The sequence below is a fragment of the Nelumbo lutea genome, chromosome 7, assembly GCF_056320005.1.
Source record: "Nelumbo lutea isolate HS-2025 chromosome 7, American lotus-T2T, whole genome shotgun sequence".
Lineage (NCBI taxonomy): Eukaryota > Viridiplantae > Streptophyta > Magnoliopsida > Proteales > Nelumbonaceae > Nelumbo > Nelumbo lutea.
Genome location: NC_142690.1, coordinates 48081105 through 48099127, shown reverse-complemented (window position 1 = coordinate 48099127; position 18023 = coordinate 48081105). Strand labels below are relative to the sequence as shown.

The 18023-nt window shown below is 39.3% G+C and overlaps 1 protein-coding gene across 10 annotated transcripts in view; it reads right to left on the bottom strand.

Annotated features, from left to right (window-relative positions):
* The window catches only part of PEX1 (peroxisome 1), a 122050-nt gene that overhangs the window by 20813 nt on the left and 83214 nt on the right, over positions 1 to 18023 (bottom strand). For all 10 annotated transcript variants that reach the window (XM_088953873.1, XM_088953874.1, XM_088953878.1 and 7 more), the window contains exons 11-12: positions 6273 to 6503; positions 5217 to 5417 (exon numbers count right to left, since the gene is read on the bottom strand). In XM_088953873.1, coding sequence (XP_088809999.1) covers positions 5217 to 5417; positions 6273 to 6503 — 432 coding nt within the window. The remainder of the gene's footprint in view (positions 1 to 5216; positions 5418 to 6272; positions 6504 to 18023) is intronic.

Below are 18023 nucleotides of genomic sequence, written 5' to 3'. Positions count from 1 at the left end.
CTTCATCACGGGATTTCATCAGGAATATCCAAATGAACCGTGAAAAGTCATCAATAAACAGGATAAAATATTTGTAGCCACCCATGGAGGGTAAGTGGTAAGGTCCCCACACATCAGAATGCACAATATTAAAAGGAACTGAAGATCTTTTATTGCTCAAAGGATACTTGCTTCTACAATGCTTTGACAATTCACAAGACTCACAATGAAGATTGGACAGACTAATTCCCTTAAACAGTTCAGGGAATAGATGACTCAAGGCGGAAAAAGACAGATGACCAAAACGACAATGACACAACATAATCCGACTAACAGACTCTGAAGAGACAGATCCAAGAGCAACATTCCCAAGATGATCAATGCATTGTCCCAGAGTATCAAGTAGGTATATTTCGTTCGCCTCATGGCCACTCCCAATCACCTTCTAAGACTCTAGATCCTGAAAAACACAGTAGGAAGGAGAAAATGTTACACAACAGTTTAGTGACTTGGTTAAACTGCTCACAGACAACAAATTTGTATTTAGTTTAGGTACATGAAGGGCAGAAGGTAGGTACAAGGAATCCGTAGCCTTGATGGTTCCCTTACCAGAGATAGGGGCAAGTGAACCATCAGCTAAAGTGATTTTATCACGTCTAGGAAGTAAGTCATATGAAACAAACAAGGTAGACGGATTGGTCATATGGTCAGAAGCACCTGAGTCAATAATCCAAGGGATCTTGAGATTACCTAAAGAGGTAGCATGATTAGTAGAAGCCCTTATACCTGAATGAGCAAATGCTGAAGTAGTAGAATTTCCTGAAGGGTCGGAAGGAGAGGTCACATCACTCAGCTGACTGATCATCTTCCCAAACTTTTCATATTCTGCTCTCATGGCTGCCAACTGTGCAGAAACAGACATCTCTTCACTATCTGGCCCGGCAGCTACATTTGCACTTCCTGATCTTTTACTATCATGTTTTTTCTGAAACCGAATGGGAACAATATTAGGATGTAACTTCCAGCACTTGTCTTTGGTGTGCTTCGGCTTCTTGCAGTATTCACATATAACTTCTTTCTTTCCTGTGCCACTAGAAGTTCCAACATTCCCTTTAGGTTTAATCCCCATATTGGCAAAGTGATCATTAATATCAGCCCCTTGAACCTGGACAGCCCTTCTGCTCTCTTCACTACTGACCAATGCATAAGCTTGTGACAAAGAGACACACTCCTTGGAAAGAATATTCTGTTTTGTGATATCATATTCTGGGTTTAGTCCAGTTAAGAACTCAAAAACCCTGTTCCTTTCAACCAATTTCCTATAGGTCTCTGCATCATTGGTGGTGTCCCAAGTTACAACTTCTATTAGGTCAATCTCTTGCCATAGGGATTTCAGGGTTGAGAAATATACAACAAGAGGTTTCTCTCCTTGCCTTAAATTCTTTACATCACTTCTCAATTTATATGCCCGGGTCACATTGAGTTTTTGGGAATATGTTTCTGCAACACTGTCCCAAATTTCTTTTGCTGAATTCATCCATATGTAGTGTTGACTGATTTGTGGCTGCATTGAGTTCACAAGCCACCCAATGATAGTGTAATTTTCTTGCATCCACTTCTCGTAGGATGGATCATCTTCTGGGGGAGCATTTTTACTCCCGGAAATGAACCCCTTCTTTACTCTACTACATACATGAATCTTTACTGATTGTGACCATGCCAGATAATTAGTTCCATCTAGTTTAACTGTGGTCACAGTCAATAAGGAATCACATGGAGTCCCCTGAACCAGTCCATATTCAGCACCACTTTTGTTTTCAAACTCTGAGGAGTACATCATGTAAACACTCCAAATATGATTTCAGATGACTTCTACAAGTATACTGAATAAGGACAAGCAATAACTGAGTTCAGCCGACCACAAGGAGGCAACACACTGAGTTCAGCCAACCACAAGGAGGCAACACACTGAGTTCAGCCGACCACAAGAAGACAATACACTGAGTTCAGGCTTCAAGAGGTAATCAGAAACTCCTAGGCACTGTGCACTCAGCCGATGTACCTTTTCAAACTTGTACACTCAGCCAAGAAGAGTAAGTACCAATCAGTATTGCTGAATAGGCCTTTTCACAAACACAGTGTGGGGAATAGAGACAACCCCACTGTCAAGGAAGAGAAAAGACCCAAAAAAACAGTTCGTACAGCCCCCTAAAACAGCCGAACAAGAGTAACAATACACAGCCTTGTTACAAGGATGTTTTGGTAGGTTGTAACAGTCCAAGAAGAAGAGAAAAAAAAAACAGCCCAGAAATTTCTGGGTTAAACCAGATTTAATGCAGTTGAAGGTAGTACAAAACAGCTAGGATTTTCGGACACTTCAACAGTCCAAACACAGTCGAAGGTAATACAAAACAGAACCAGAAAACTGAGCCCAACTTACAGTTCGAGCTTCAACAGTCCAAACACAGTCGAGCTTCAAAACAGAACAAAAAAACTGAGTACAACTTACAATTCGAGCTTCAACAGTCCAAACACAGTCGAGCTTCAAAAACAGAACCGAGCTGTTCTCCTTCCCCCCCCCCCCCCTTTTTCTTCTTCTCTAATTCTTCCTGGTCACCGAACCCCTTCTCCAAGAGATTCTAGTCTTGGGCTCGTCCAATGACCTCCAAGAATCAGGCAGTACGTGACAGCCTCCAGCCCTAGGATATTCAAGTTCAGATACGCTCTGATACCATGTTGAAACTGAAACTGAAGAGGAGATTTGAGTGTTCTGCAATGAGGGTTTGAGAAGAGGATTTCGAACTCACCCTATCTCAGCCCCCTAACACTGTTTTATTAGATATATTTGAATAATTACAAGGAGGCCCTTAGTTGGGCAAGAATTTACAAAGTGGCCCCCACTCCTCCGGTTTCTCCCTTTTAAATCCTTGATCAAACTCTTCAAAAAGTGGCCCCCACTCCTCCCCTTTTCCTTAAGACCATCAGTTAACACCTGCTCTATATCTCCATTCCACACCTCTCTGCCTGACGGTTGATCTTCAAAGGTTAAACCTGAGTAAACTGCTACATACCTTCCACACCTCTTGTTCATCCCTTGGTGGACAGAAAACTTCTACTTCTCAACCTATAGTCTTCATCCTTAATCCCTGTATCCCTTTTAGTCTTTTATCTATCTTCTATTCATTACAGATGTTACTTGCCATTTTGACTTTTATCCTTTTTGTTATTATATGTTGACTTCTGCTTACATTGAAAATCTTCTTTCGTAGTTGTGTGCATTTTCTTTTTTTCTTTTATGCTATAGTGATTTAGTGAGTGAATCATATAAAAATAGTAAGCCAATTACCCAATGATTGAATCCCTGTTGGTTCTTTTAGGAAATGATTTTTAAGAACCACGGTGATTTTGAGGAAATATCAGAAAAGTTTTAATAATATTCTAAAACCTTAACCGATAGATTAGAAAAATATCAGAGCTATTAGGAAAAAACGATTTTCAGAAAATTTCATATCGCCACCTAGCAAAATAGGGAGATTTCTCAGAATTTTTGCCAAACCTCGCTGATATTGAAAACCGTGTTTGTTATTCCTGTCATTAAGTATCTAAAGTATATCATAGACTTGTTTTCCCTTGTTTCTTAATTTTTGAAACACTCTTTGTCTAGCCTAGATACACCGTATTCAAAACAAGAAAGCTAGAGTCCTGTGGTCTGTTTTGACCTTGATATGGATCATTCTCAAATTTCAACCCATTATTACCCCTTTATTTCATCCTTGCTCCTTTAGATTGATTTTCTTGCAACCCTACTTTTGCAACCAAGGTTTAAAATGTCAATGTCAATGGAAATGTCGCTTACCAAAATATAGGACATATGTCAGAAATGTCGAGGGGAAGTATTATAAAAATTAGAGACATTGTAGAAATATTATGAAATATGTGGAAATATGCAATGATATTTTGTAAAATGATAAAAGAAGCATTAATACATATTTCTAGACTATTATCTTATTCCCAACCATTATATAAAGCTAAGAAACTAAGATCAATAACAAATTAGTAAATGACGATTTACTGATTTATTATGCATTTTGATGTTTTTACAAGGTTATCTGATATTTTCTTTTCTTTTTTGATTCTGATTTATTATAAATTCTAATATATTTATTTCACACTAGTAAATAGAAATACATTTATTCTGATTTTTTAAATATTAAAGTTATAATATATTATGCTTTATTATAAATTTAATAAACCGATTCTCCTTTTTGTAGTATTAAGGTTATGATAAATTCTGATTTCTTATAAAACTTAATGAATTTATTATGATTTTTAATACTAAATTTATAATAAATTATAATTTAGTATAAAATTTAATAAATTTACTCTGACTTTTTATATTAAATGTAGAATATGATTTATTATAAAATTTAATAAACATTTTCTGATTTTAATAAATATTTTAAAAAGTACTAACTAGTTAATATTTTATTACTTGAAAAATATTTTATGTTTTATATTATAAAGTAATTAATTTATTCTTTTGTTTTTATATTTTGTTAATTCGTTTTTATAAATATTTTATTTGAAATATTAAATAGAAATTATTAATGGAATAATTTATATTAATATATTGTATTATATTAATATAATATACTAATATATTATATTATTAATGTACATTAGTCGACATCCTGTCGACATAATAGGAAAAACTGTCTTTTTTTTGGTTATTTGGACTGATTTGGTTGACATTTCCGAAATATAGGAAATGTCAACCGAAATAATATGATTTTTATATTATCATCCATTTTCATGTCAGTGAGCCTCGACATCGACATATGTCGGGCGACATTAGTGACATTTGGTGACATTTGAAACCATGTTTGCAACTTCAACTTGTTTTCCCTAACATAATCAGAAACCTCATCTTTGTCTTTGAATTCAAAGGAAGCTTTTTCAACCACTAGTCTGGCATCAGCCTTCCCCCATTTGGGTTCCAAGGTACCATTAACTAGCCGACAATCTAGCCAGGCTAGTTGTAATTAGACAATAAACTATTTTGAAGGCTATTCGCCTTTGTAGTTCTTCTATAAAGCTTAAGTAAACTAGCCCCACAGTTTTTACACTTCTACTGATACCTGGATTAGCTAGGTCTTCAACCATTGAAATGATATTAACAAGAAATAAAAGGAATTATACAATATAATCATACCACAAGAAGTGCTAGAGTGACTTACAGCTTGCTCAGAAGCACCAATGTATTTGTTCAGCAGTTCAGGCCCTTTCACTGATATAAATCGTAAAGAACAAGCAGCAGCAGCAGCACCAACAACATGTGTCTTTCCACATCCAGGAGGACCATATAAAAGAACATTTGACCTCAACCTTAAAGGAGCATGTGCAAAGATGTTTGGGAACTGTGAGGGCAGTTCAACCATCTGGAATTGCAGAAGTCCCAATAATAAAGCAATTGAATAAAAGAAAAGCATGAAACTTTACATTCCATGCATAAAATGGATCATGGTGGATAGATGCAAAATATTGCATGAAATAAAAGGCATTAAATCAATTATAATATCCAGATCAAGAAATGAAAACAAGAAAGAGAGGGTCATGAAAAAGAACAATCATGGGTAAAATTAAATAACAAATTCCCAATGCGACAACTCAACATTACTATACTCCCCCTCAAGTGGTGCATAAAGGATAAAATAAGGAATAATCATGTCTATTTTAAGTACTATTGATTCGGCAGACAATACTACAGGAATGGTTAATGGGAATGGTGATAGTTCTGTTCTCCAAATTACTACAGTGAAGTTTGATAGAATCAACTTCCTATGCTTTCTAGATTGATCCCAATCCATCCAAATATTCACAAGTGGTAGGGAAAATTATTGGCTTCTCCCTATCTCTTCTCTTCTCATTAGGAACTCTCTCTTTCTCTCTTCTTTCTCATTGTTATCAAATCAGATTATTGCTTTTTCTTTTCTACTATATCAAATCTTGGAAATAGCCTCTCTGTATGTGCAAGGGTAAGGCTGCGTACATCTGTCCCTCCCCAAATCCCACATTGGTGAGATCCTCGTGCATTGGGCTACCCTATATATATAGGATGTATGCATGTATGTATAATATTCTGCTTTTCCAGTAACAAGATTGTCATGAATATAGATAAAAAAAATAAAAGCAATCCTTCAGACTGTTCGGATATAATACATATGCATGGGAGCACAAACTGAAGCATGGCAGGATAATATACTTAATGCAAAGCCAACAGCAACTTTAAATACCTCCTGAATAGCCTTTCGAATGTCACTAAGCCCACCAACATCCTCCCACCCAGTACGACCACCTTCAGAACCAGATTTAGTAATATCCCGCATAGCAACTGGGAGGAAATCTTTCATTGCTTGTGAAAAGTCATTCGCCATTAAAACAGGCCATTCATGATCCTCTAAAGAAGAATGAGAAGATAAATAGCGACCAACGGCAGAATGGACAGCTCTATCAACCAGTATTTCCTATATCAAAAAAAAAAAAAAAAGACAATGTTAATAACCAAAATAATGTACAAAAGGTAATTCTCCATCTAGCTTACTAATCTGCAATTTCTTTCCATAATGCATCTAAATATAAAAGCATGGGATCAGTTTCTATTCTAGAATTAAAAAAATGGAAAATTAGAAACAAAAAAAAAACAACATTTACTTCACACAAGATGGTTCCAGTTTGTCTTTCTTAATTGGTAGCAGATCAGGGGTTTTACCAGTAGAAAGAAGTATATGCTTGAGAGTACAAGTCACCCAAATGTCACAAGTCAAGAGTTTTCCAATCATCTTAGCATCTCAGAAGAATATGTATTTACAAACGGTACAATAAGATCCTATCTAATGATATCAGCTGAGGTCTTGCCCATCGCTCTTCAATCCCCTATAAGATGAATAAAGTCCCCCCCCAAAAAAATAAAAATAAAATAAAATAAAATAAAAAGTATATAGTCATTCACCCGCTCACCTACGGGATTTGATCACTAATATAATGCTTGCCCATCTTTTCTGTATTCTTTGATCACCAACCACATCAAAACTGGATACATAATCCTCATCGCATAATTAGAAATGAGAAAGTTCATTCTCATCCTACACTTGACACCCTATATTTTTATACAACTTGAGATAAATCTTAGAAATATAAATTATCAATGAAATTTGAAATGTTGCTTGTGAACACTATGCCATCCCTAAGTACTACTAATTCAGCTGGAAATACGACAGAATTGTTAAGGGACTGCTGACAATCCCATTAAATGGATTACCACAGTGAAATTCAATTAAACTAACTTCCTATAACAGTCCCAATTTGGTGGCAAGGGAAGTTCGGATATCTGGAGATGTTGGTCTGAAGTAAGAGAGGAAGAATACAGAGATGTTGGTTGACGGAGAATTCAAAGCAGCAGGAAAGTGGCAAGCGGAGCTGGGTATTGAGGCAAAGAGGTTTAGGTTTGAACAAGCAAGATCCAATGGTAAGGACACGCTGAAGATACGAGAAGGAAACAGGGCGACCATATTCTTACCTGAGGATGCTACTATGTGGGTGAAGTGTTTTCTGAATGGAGCACTTAATTCCATCAAGGTAGTGTTATTCCAAATGACGGTGCCAGGGAAGAAACTTGAAGTAGAACTAAGAAGGAACACAAAGGGGTGGTTTATTACTGTAACGACACTTTTTGGCATGAAAGGAAAACAACTTATTTGTGTACCGGAAGGGAAAAACCAGCTGGGTTGGGTAGTCTTCGCAGAGAAGTTGCAGTTACTTCTCCTAGTTGCAAAACTGAAGGATTTTCAAGAACCAACACAGCTCCTCAGATACAGTATTTCAGAAAGTTATGGGAAAAATGTTTTCCTGGTTAGCAGTAAACAATGTTTTCAAGGACAGAAATTTTAATTCCCTTTTTGCAGTTGGGAATCTTTTTGTAAATCAGGGTTTGGGGGTCTAGCTCTGCTGGTGCAGTTTTTGTAAATCCCTGTGTACAGCTACTTGTTGTACATGTTTTGTGTTAATGCAATTCTTACTTTACCTGTTTCAAAAAAAAAAAAAAAAAGAAACAGAGGAAGGGGAGCAACTTGGCAGAGGCAATGAAAAGGAAGATCAAGAGGTTATAGGGGAGGGGAATGAAACTGAGATGTATAAACCATCTGAGGAGCAGAGTGCTCCAAGCCCTGGTATTGCGATGGTATGTTCAACCGGCAGCCCCAGAGTGTTAGTTGAAGCTGGGACTGATACATGGAAGAAAAGAATGGTATTATTGGCAAAAGGGAGAGTGAAGGACTGGGAAAAAATCTTGGATGCAGTTGCATCGAGAGTAGAACCTGCTATGGAGGCAATGTTGCTTCCATTTGCAGACCGGAAAGCTATTCTTAATTTCCGTGAGTTGGAGTTAGCTTCAACACGGTAACAGTAGACGAGGTCTGATTCAGATTAAAAATTGGATGCCAGTCTGTAATAAGGTAGAACTCAAAGAAGGAAGCTCCCAGTTGATGCTGCTTGGGCTTCCCTTTAATCTGTGGTGTGAGCCAGTACTTGAACAAATTGTATGCAGTTTGGGGGTATCTTACTGGTGGAAATAAACCAAAAGGATCTGAGTGCAATTGAGGTTTGAGTGGCAGGAATCAAGCAAGAAAACCTGGCCCGATCGTTTGAAGCTTACTCTGGGGGTGCCTGGTATCGGGTGTGGGTGGCATCAGAGATTGAAGCGTTGTGGTGGGGAAGGATTCCGGAGGTTGAAGACGATGCCAAGCTGGCAGGCTGGAGGACACGTGGACGGAGGGGAATGGAGGAGGAAAAGGAAATGACTAGGAAGATGAAAATGGAAAAGAGCCTGTCAAATCAGGTAGACCAACCGACAAGTCAGCCATTTAAAGTAATTGATTCAAAATTTTTTGAATTAGACAAAAACAGGGCGGGTGGGTTATCCTATGCTGACATGGTTAAAAAATCTGAAGGTTTTGGTTACACGAACCGTCTAACGAGGTTTGAACCAGCTGGGTCGGTGGGTTGTCTAAATGGCAAACAGGGCAGTCGTTATAAGAGCCCATGTGACTACTTATGTGGTCATGTGGGGCGGGCGAAGCTAGCGGTGGAGAAGGGAACTATAGACAGGGAATCCTGTCTGTCCAGCTAAAGTCGGGCCGGTGAAGAGGTGATGCAAGGGTGGAAACCAGATCGGGAGAACTCCCTACAGTGGTCTTCCTGTCCAAACTACACTACTTCTAATGAAGCCCATTACTCCGTTGAGCGCCCGAACCCCAGGTATGCAAGGGAGAGACAAGAAGAAAGGGAGTGAGAAGACAAAGGTGGAGTGTTCTGAGGAAGAAGAAAGTAGTGACAGCTCCGATGAAAATACCAGTGTAGGAAGTGTGAACGACAAAGTTGGTTGCACTGTGGAGTTGGCAGGTAACATGAATATCAACAGCCTATTTCAAGGAAAGATAGTGGAGGAACAGAGAAACTATTCAGAGGGTCTGAAAGATGCTATAGGTGAAGGAAATAAAGCAAGAAAGTGTAAGGAAGTAGGGACTGATGGTACTTCGAAATCTGAATGCCTTCCAAAGGCTCAGACTGCGCAAGTTGCCAACATGGAATCAGAGAGGATCGCTATGCTGACCGTAAGACAGAGTCGTATTTCCACCAACCGAAGGGGATAGACAGAAACCGGATCCCGACACAGGGTAGGGTAGGAAACAATAACCCAGTCCCACATCCAACCTCTCGAAAAAACCCGGGTAATCATGTGGATTTGGTTTTCTCTACTGATGAGTGCTCTGTGTCTTGTGTTCCAGATTCCATTCCCATCCATAGTCCAACAGTACAAGGAAAAGAAGCTAGTCCAGACAAATGCCACTCCAGAACTGATGGTACTTCGAAATCTGAATGCCTTCCAAAGGCTCAGACTGCGCAAGTTGCCAACATGGAATCAGAGAGGATCGCTATGCTGACCGTAAGACAGAATCGTATTCCCACCAACCGAAGGGGATAGACAGAAACCGGATCCCGACACAGGGTAGGGTAGGAAACAATAACCCAGTCCCACATCCAACCTCTCGAAAAAACCCGGGTAATCATGTGGATTTGGTTTTCTCTACTGATGAGTGCTCTGTGTCTTGTGTTCCAGATTCCATTCCCATCCATAGTCCAACAGTACAAGGAAAAGAAGCTAGTCCAGACAAATGCCACTCCAGATGGTTGGAGGGGAAGGTGGAGGATAGTGGGGAGCTGGTGGATGTAAGGATCAAAAATAGGAAGGTGTGGGGAATAATTGAAAATACTTTCAACGAGGTTGAGCAACTTGTATTTCAGAGAAAGGACAAAACTGAAGCACCAAGGAATGATTTTGTTGAGTGGGGCGGGAGGGTTGAAAATGAAAGTGAGAAGGAATAGATAGGGAGGAGGGTAGTGGAGAACCTAGCAGAGAGGATTCTATAGAAGCATTCGTTGGAAAACTAGGATGTAAGGGGAAGAACTTGAATGAACTGAAATCTGGGTTACAAAAGAAAAAGGAGGAGAGCAAAGTCAAGAAGAGAAAACTAAGCGAAGTGGAGAGGATAAGAAGAGATGTTGAGGGAGACGAACAGTTTCGGGTAAGAGGAGATAGGAGAAGGGAGGGAAGTAGAGGTTTGATGTAGGAGGGTGGAAGAATAAAGGTGTACATGAACTCATGAAGATATTAAGTTGGAATGTGAGGGGCTTGGGGAGTGCAAGGAAAAGAGCAACGATTAAAGAAGTAATCAAGAGGTGTGATCCGGATGTGGTACTAATTCAGGAATTCAAAAGAATGGATTTTGATACTAGACGGGCAAAGAGTGTATGGAGAGCCAGGGGGATTGATTGGGCAGCTGCCCCATCGTAGGGGGCTTCAGGAAGTGCTCGAAGGAGTGGAGGAGTTGATTGGTAAATATTCAGTATCATTGAAGTTTAAGCAACCCAGGGATGGTTTTGAGTGGGTACTAACGAATGTTTATGGACCAAACAATTATAGAAAGAGAAGGCAATTGTGGGAGGAGTTGGGTGATGTATGGGGTCTTTGGGAGGGGCCTTGGTGTGTGGGTGGGGATTTCAATGTGGTTAGGTTTACATAGGAAACCAACAACCCCAATCAGAGAGTAACAACAATAATGAGGAAGTTTAACCTTTTTGTAGATACTTTTGAGCTTAAGGAGATCCCATTAGCCTAGAAGACCTTCACCTGGTCCAACCACCTCCAATCAAACCCAATATGCTCTAAATTGGATAGGTTTCTTTTCTCAACAGACTAGGAAGAACATTAGGAAGCTTAACGTCTAGAGCACTCCTAAGACTGACATCAAATCATTGGCCCATTGTGATTTGCAAGGAGGAAAGGAGGAGTGGTGAACCTGCCCCCTTTAGGTTTGAAAATATGTGGCTACTTCACCCGGGGTTTACACAGTTGGAGACAGGTGGGGTCAATGCCACCCTTTAGTGGAATGGGAAGGCATGAGATTTAATAAGAAACTGCAATAACTGAAAGTTAAGATTAGGGAGTGGAACCAGTTGGAGTACGGAAGGGTAGAGGAAAGAAAAAGGTCGTCGATGGACCAAACTGAGTTGTTGGACCTAAAAGAAGGAAGGGGAGTTTCTAAAGAGGGAGATAAAGAACAGAGAGGGAGGTTGAGGAGGCAGTTGGAAGAGTGGTTATATAAGGAGGAAGCTGGAGGTAGAAATATGTGGCTACTTCACCCAGGGTTTACATAGAGAGTCGGGGACTGGTGGGGTCAGTGCCACCCTTCAGTGGAAAGGGAAGGTATGAGATTTCATAAGAAACTTCAATACCTGAAAATTAAGATTAGGGAGTGGAAGAAGTTGGAGTATGGAAGGGTAGAGGAAAGAAAAAGGTCATTGATGGACCAAATTGAGTTGTTAGACCTAAAATTAGAAAGGGGAGTTTCTGAAGAGGGAAATAAAGAACAGAGAGGGAGGTTGAGGATGCTGAAGGAGGGTGGCAAAAACACTAGTTATTTTCATTTTGTGGCAAATGGAAGGAGGAAAAATTCCATTTCTAGAATGGAAGTTGATGGGTCGGTCTTGACTACCCGGGATGAGATAGCAGGGGCACTTTTAGAACATAAGTCCATCTTTAGAAGGCCTCTAAACGGGAGGGTGAGGGTAGAAGGGCTGGATTGGCCAGACATAGGGGCAAAAAATAGGCAATGGTTGGAGGAAATCAGGGAGGCAGATGGTTTCACAAATAGCATTTTATCAAGACCGTTGGGATGTTTTGTAAAGGGACATAATGTTAGTCTTTGATGAATTCTATAGAAGGGGTGTAATTAATCCTAGCTTAAACTCTACTTTCATTGCATTAATCCCAAAGAAGAAAGATGCCTCTCAACCAAAAGATTTTAGACCAATTAGCTTGGTAAATAGCCTTTATAAGATAATTACTGTTGAGAATATAAAGGCATTTATGTCCTTTCATTCTTTTTGTATTTGGGCAACTATTCAAGAGCCCATTTGTAATTTTCTTCAAATGTTAAGAAAGCCTCTTCAGGGTGTGAACAGTAACACACCTGAGTTCTTCAACAAACCTTTCTTCTTCCTCTTCTTCTTCTTCTACTTCTTTTTCTTCTCGACTACATTAACTTGGTATCAGAGTATCAGAAGATCAAGGAGAGCACCTGCCGCTGGTCATGACTCATAGACAAACCTGCTGATGTCAGCACGCTGCCGGTTGATGTCAGCAGCCCGTACAATCAGCGTCGTTCATTTGCAGTTTTGACACCCCTTGATGCGCCTCATTTTTAGAGGAATTTTGATATACATTTCATGGAGGTTTGAAGCTCTTTTACATTTTTCTTGGACTTATTAGATGAAAATTGGTGAAATTTACAGATTTGGAGTTTAGGGCTTGCATGCTCACATGGTGGGCTGGTTGCTGTTAAACCCACTTGCATTTGAAGTGTGGTAAACTTCTGAGATTACAAGAAGCAGTCTCAGATTTTTTGGAGCCCTAAAACTTTTTTTGGGAATTTTTTTCTTCCCCTATTTTGCCGCCAGCACCCTCTTTTCTTTAGTTTATTGTTGTAGCCCGTGTTTAACCTTTAAGAAAAGGTGTTTGGGTGTTCAGCTAGTGTTGGGAGATTGTGGTGTTGGTGAGAAAAGTGTTTTTAGAGGGGTGGTGATCAATGGACTCACACAAGGGTGTGTACGTACGTACCTACCTATGTCTTCCCAAGAAGTAATGACAGTGCTAGAGGGCAAATTATTATTGTAAAACTTGATGGAACAAATGTTCTTGAATGGTCTCAATCAGCTAAGCTCACAACCGGAGGAAGAGGTAAGTTTGGGTTTACTACCGGTAAGGAAGCTAAGCCAAAGCCTGAAAATCCAAATTATTCCAAATGGGAACAAGATAATTTGTTGGTTATGTCATGGCTGGTATGCTATATGCAGCCTGACATTGCCCGCAACTATATGTTCCTTCCAACAGCTAAGGACATTTGGGATAGGTTAACTTCAACTTATTCTCAAGCGAAGAACACGGCTAGAATCTATCAGTTGCGAAGAGAAGCATGTAATATGCAACAGGGGGAGAAATCAATGGCCAAGTATTTCTCTTCCTTACAATCAGTTTGGGAAGAAATGGATCATCTAGAAAGTGCATTGAGAAAAACCAAGTCTTTGATTTTCTTGATGGACTGAATGCCGATTATGATTTCACTAGGCAACACATCCTTAGTGCTGTTATTTTGTCACACTCTACAGCATATTCTTTGGTGCAAAATGAAGGGAGTAGGAGGATTGCCATGACGCAAGTTCCTGTCAGTGAACACACATTTCTTGTGTCTACAAAACCCAAACAGAGTTTTGGTAAACCTGAAGATGTAGTTTGTGAGAATTGCAAGAAGCCAAGGCACACCAAGGATAGGTGTTGGAAACTAAATCCCACCTAAAGCCTGAGAAGTTTAAAACCGGAAAGAAGGTAAATGCTCATGTTGCTACATCTAGTCATGATTCTCAGACTCACATGCTTGAGGAAAATTCTTCTGTTCAGGCATCTACTCATGACATCTCTGATTTGATTTTAAAATTGAGAGGCATCTTGCTCCATCTGGAAAAGAGTGGATTGCCCACATCTATTGGTTCACATACACCTTCTAGTGCCTTTGCAAAATCAAGTATTGCACTTGCGTGTCATGCCTCATCCTCTGGCTCTTGGATAATTGGCACAGGAGCCAGTGATCATATAACTGGTATGCCTTCATACTTTACCACGTATAAACATTTTTCAGGGAAAGGTAAGATTATTGTTGTTGATGGATCTCAGACCCCAATCTCGGGTTTGGGTGAAGCTAAACTTACCAACAACCTTTCTTTGAAATCAATTGTTCATGTCCCACAACTGCATAGAGATCTCTTATCTATTAGCTCTCTTACAAAGTCTCATAATTGTTTTGTAACATTCCTTCCATCTTATTGTGTCTTCTAGGATCTGAGTATGGGAAAGACGATTGGCAATAGACATGAAGCCAATGGAGTTTACCTTTTTGATCAGTCTCCAAAGTTTGGGTTAATGTGTCAGTTTGAGTCCTAACATGATGAAAAACCAAGTCAATTGAAATTGTGGAGTCACCATCTTGGGCATGTGTCTTTTGGTTCATTGAAGTTTTTGTTTCCTAGTATCAAAGCAATGTAAAACCATATATTTTGCAAGTAACAAGAGAAGTAATGTTGCTCTCCATTTAATAAATACTGATGTTTGGGGACCTTATTCTATTCCATGTATGGGTGGTTATAAATATTTTACTCTCTTTGTTGATGACTACTTGCGATATACCTGACTGTATTTGATGAAGAGCCGAGATGAAGTTCCTTCAATTATAAAAGGCTTTTTTAATATGGTGGAGACACAATTTGAAAAGAAGATTAAGATCCAAAGTTCATGTCCTCATACCCCCAACAACATGTGGTTGAAGTTGCCAGGGGATTGTTATTCCAGATGCATGTCCCAACTCGGTTTTGGGGGGATGTTGTACAAACAACTATATATCTCATTAACAAACCTTTTCACGGACCCTTCATCTCCAGTCTCCTCATCAGCTTCTTTTTCCTAATGAGGATACCTTCCATCTTCCTCCTAAGGTCTTTGGGTGCGTTTGTTTCGTCCATGACATGAGTCCTTCTAGGTTGAAATTTGATCCAAAGTCTATTAAGTGTGTCTTTTTGGGATATTCTTCAATCCAAAAAGGGTACCATTGTTATGGCCCTCGCTCTAGAAAAAGGTATGTGTCCAAAGATGTTACATTCTTTGAGTCTACTCCCTTCTTTTCCTCTTCTCGTCGTTCTCTTTAGGGGGAGAATGCTAGGGAAGATCGGACTACATTTTGTATGCAAATTCCTGCTCCAGCTGCAACTGGTATTGTCGATCCTTCTCCTTCTCCTCTTCCTCCTTGTTGTGGTAGTAATACTCCTCCTGTGCCTCCTCCTATTCCTCAGTCTTGGCACTAGTGGTTCATTAAACAAAAAAAGAGGATGACTCCAAAGATTGAATGTCCATTACAATCTGACTTCCCGAACTCAGGTAATTTGGATTCTGAACCTCTTTTTGTCTCTGATACTTGCGATGAACCTGTTACTGAGCCTCCTAGTGTGTTTTCTGACCTTAACCTTCCTATTGCGGTTCGTAAAGAAAAAAGGACATGTGCTAAATATCCTATCTCAAATTGTGTCTCTTATAATATCTTATCTCCCTCTTATTGTGCCTATATCTCTTCCATTGCTTCTATTTTTATCCCTCACAATGTTACTGAGGCAGTGCAGTTCCCTCATTGGAAGGATGCTATGAACCAGGAAATGGAGGCACTTGAGAAAAATCAAACATGGGAAATTGTTTCTCTTCTAGTGGGAAAAGTTCTTGTTGGATGTAAGTGGGTTTACATAGTGAAGAATAAAGCTGGTGGCTCAATTGAAAGGTATAAAGCTCGACTTGTGGCAAAAGGGTACACTCAATCTCACGACATTGATTATCAGGAAACCTTTGCTCTAGTAGCCAAGATGAACTCAATTCGAGTTATCATGTCTCTTGCTGCCCATTATTCTTGGCCCTTGGAACTTCCTCCAGGAAGAAGTTTACATGGAACTTCCTCCAAGAGTGAACATCCCTGGGAGTGAAGGAAAGGTTTGACATTTGAAGAAATCCCTTTATGGCCTTAAACAGTCTCCTAGAGCTTTGTTTGACAAATTCAGAAAAGCTAACTTAAAAATTGGCTTTTCTATATCTCAAGCTGACCATACCTTGTTTATCAGAAGAGCGAATGGAAAAAATAGTATGTTGATAGTATATGTTGATGACATTGTTATCGCAAGGGATGATATCTCTGGAATTGTTGAACTAAAGTCTTTTCTTGCTATTGAATTTGAAATTAAAGATCTTGGAAATCATTGGTATTTCCTAGGGATTGAGGTCGCAAGGTAAAAGAGGGGCATTTATATTTCTCAGAGGAAATATGTCCTTGATCTGCTTCAGGAAGTAGGGAAATTGGATTGTAAACTAGCTAAAACTCCAATTGGTCCCAATCATAAGTTGGGAGTTGATGATGGAGATGTCCTTCCTGGCAAAGTTGGGTATCAAAGACTTGTCGGTCGCCTTCTCCACTTGTGTTTGACTAGACCAGATATATCACATGTTGTGAGTGTAGTTAGCCAATATATGCACAAGCTTAGATCATCTCATATGCAAGTAGTGAATAGAAATCTAGCCTATTTAAAAGGATGTCCAGGAAAAGGGATGTTGTATTCTAATCATGGGCATCTCAAGGTAGAGGCTTATTCTGATGCTGACTGGGCAGGTTCTATTGATGATAGGTGGTCTACTTCTGGCTATTGTGCCTTGGTGGGTGGTAATGTTGTATCTTGGAGAAGTAAGAAACAATCAGTTGTGGCTCGATCTAGTGCAGAGGCAGAGTACAAAGTTATGGCTCATGGAGTTTCCAAATTGTTATGGCAAAGAACTTGTTGATAGAAATGGGAGTGCAGATTGATACTCCAATTATATTATATTGTGACAATCAAACAGCCATAAACATGACCGTACAAAGCATATAGAGGTTGATCAGCATTTCATTAGAAAAAGAGTTGCCAATGGAGAGATTTGTATACTAAAGGTGTCTTCAAATCAAAGCTTGACAACAATTTGAACAAGCTGGGCATGACAAATATCCATGATCAGCTTGAGGGGGAGTGTTGAGAATGTAAGGGCATTTATGTCCTTTCATTCTTTTTGTATTTGGGCGCCCATTCAAGGGCCCATTTGTATTTTTCTTCAAATGTTAAGAAAGCCTCTTCAGGGTGTGAACAATAACACACTTGAGTTCTTCGACAAACCTTTCTTCTTCCTCTTTTTCTTCTTCTTCTCCTTCTTCTTCTTGACTACTTTAACTATTACAAAGGGTGTTGTCTTTAAGGCTAAAGCAAGTTTTACCAACTACCATTGCACCAAATCAAGGAGCTTTTGCGAAGAGAAGACAGATCACTGATCAAATTTTAATTGCCAATGAACGTTTGGAGAATTTCAAAAGAGCCAAAAAGAAAGGGGTGGTGTGCAAGCTGGATCTAGAAAAGGCATATGATTTAGTGGATTGGTCTTTTCTTGAAGGAGATTTTGGTGAACTTTGGGTTTGGGGATAGAAGGTACAAATGGATTATGGGGTGTGTCCAGAATTGTCATTACTCTGTGTTGGTAAATGGGTCAGTGTTAGACTTTTTTGTAGTTCTAAGGGGAATAAGACAAGGAGATCCACTTTCTCCATTCTTATTTACACTGATTGTCGACGTTTTGGGGATATTGATTCATAGAGCAAATTCAAGAAATCTAATAAGAGGATGGAGAGTAGGAAGGGAGGAGATACCCCCTACCCATTTACAGTTTACAGATGATACTATACTATTCTGTGAGGGTAGAAACTTGTGTTGGATTAGAAACTTGAAACTGGTGGTACAAGTGTTTGAAAAGATGTCAAACTGGAAAG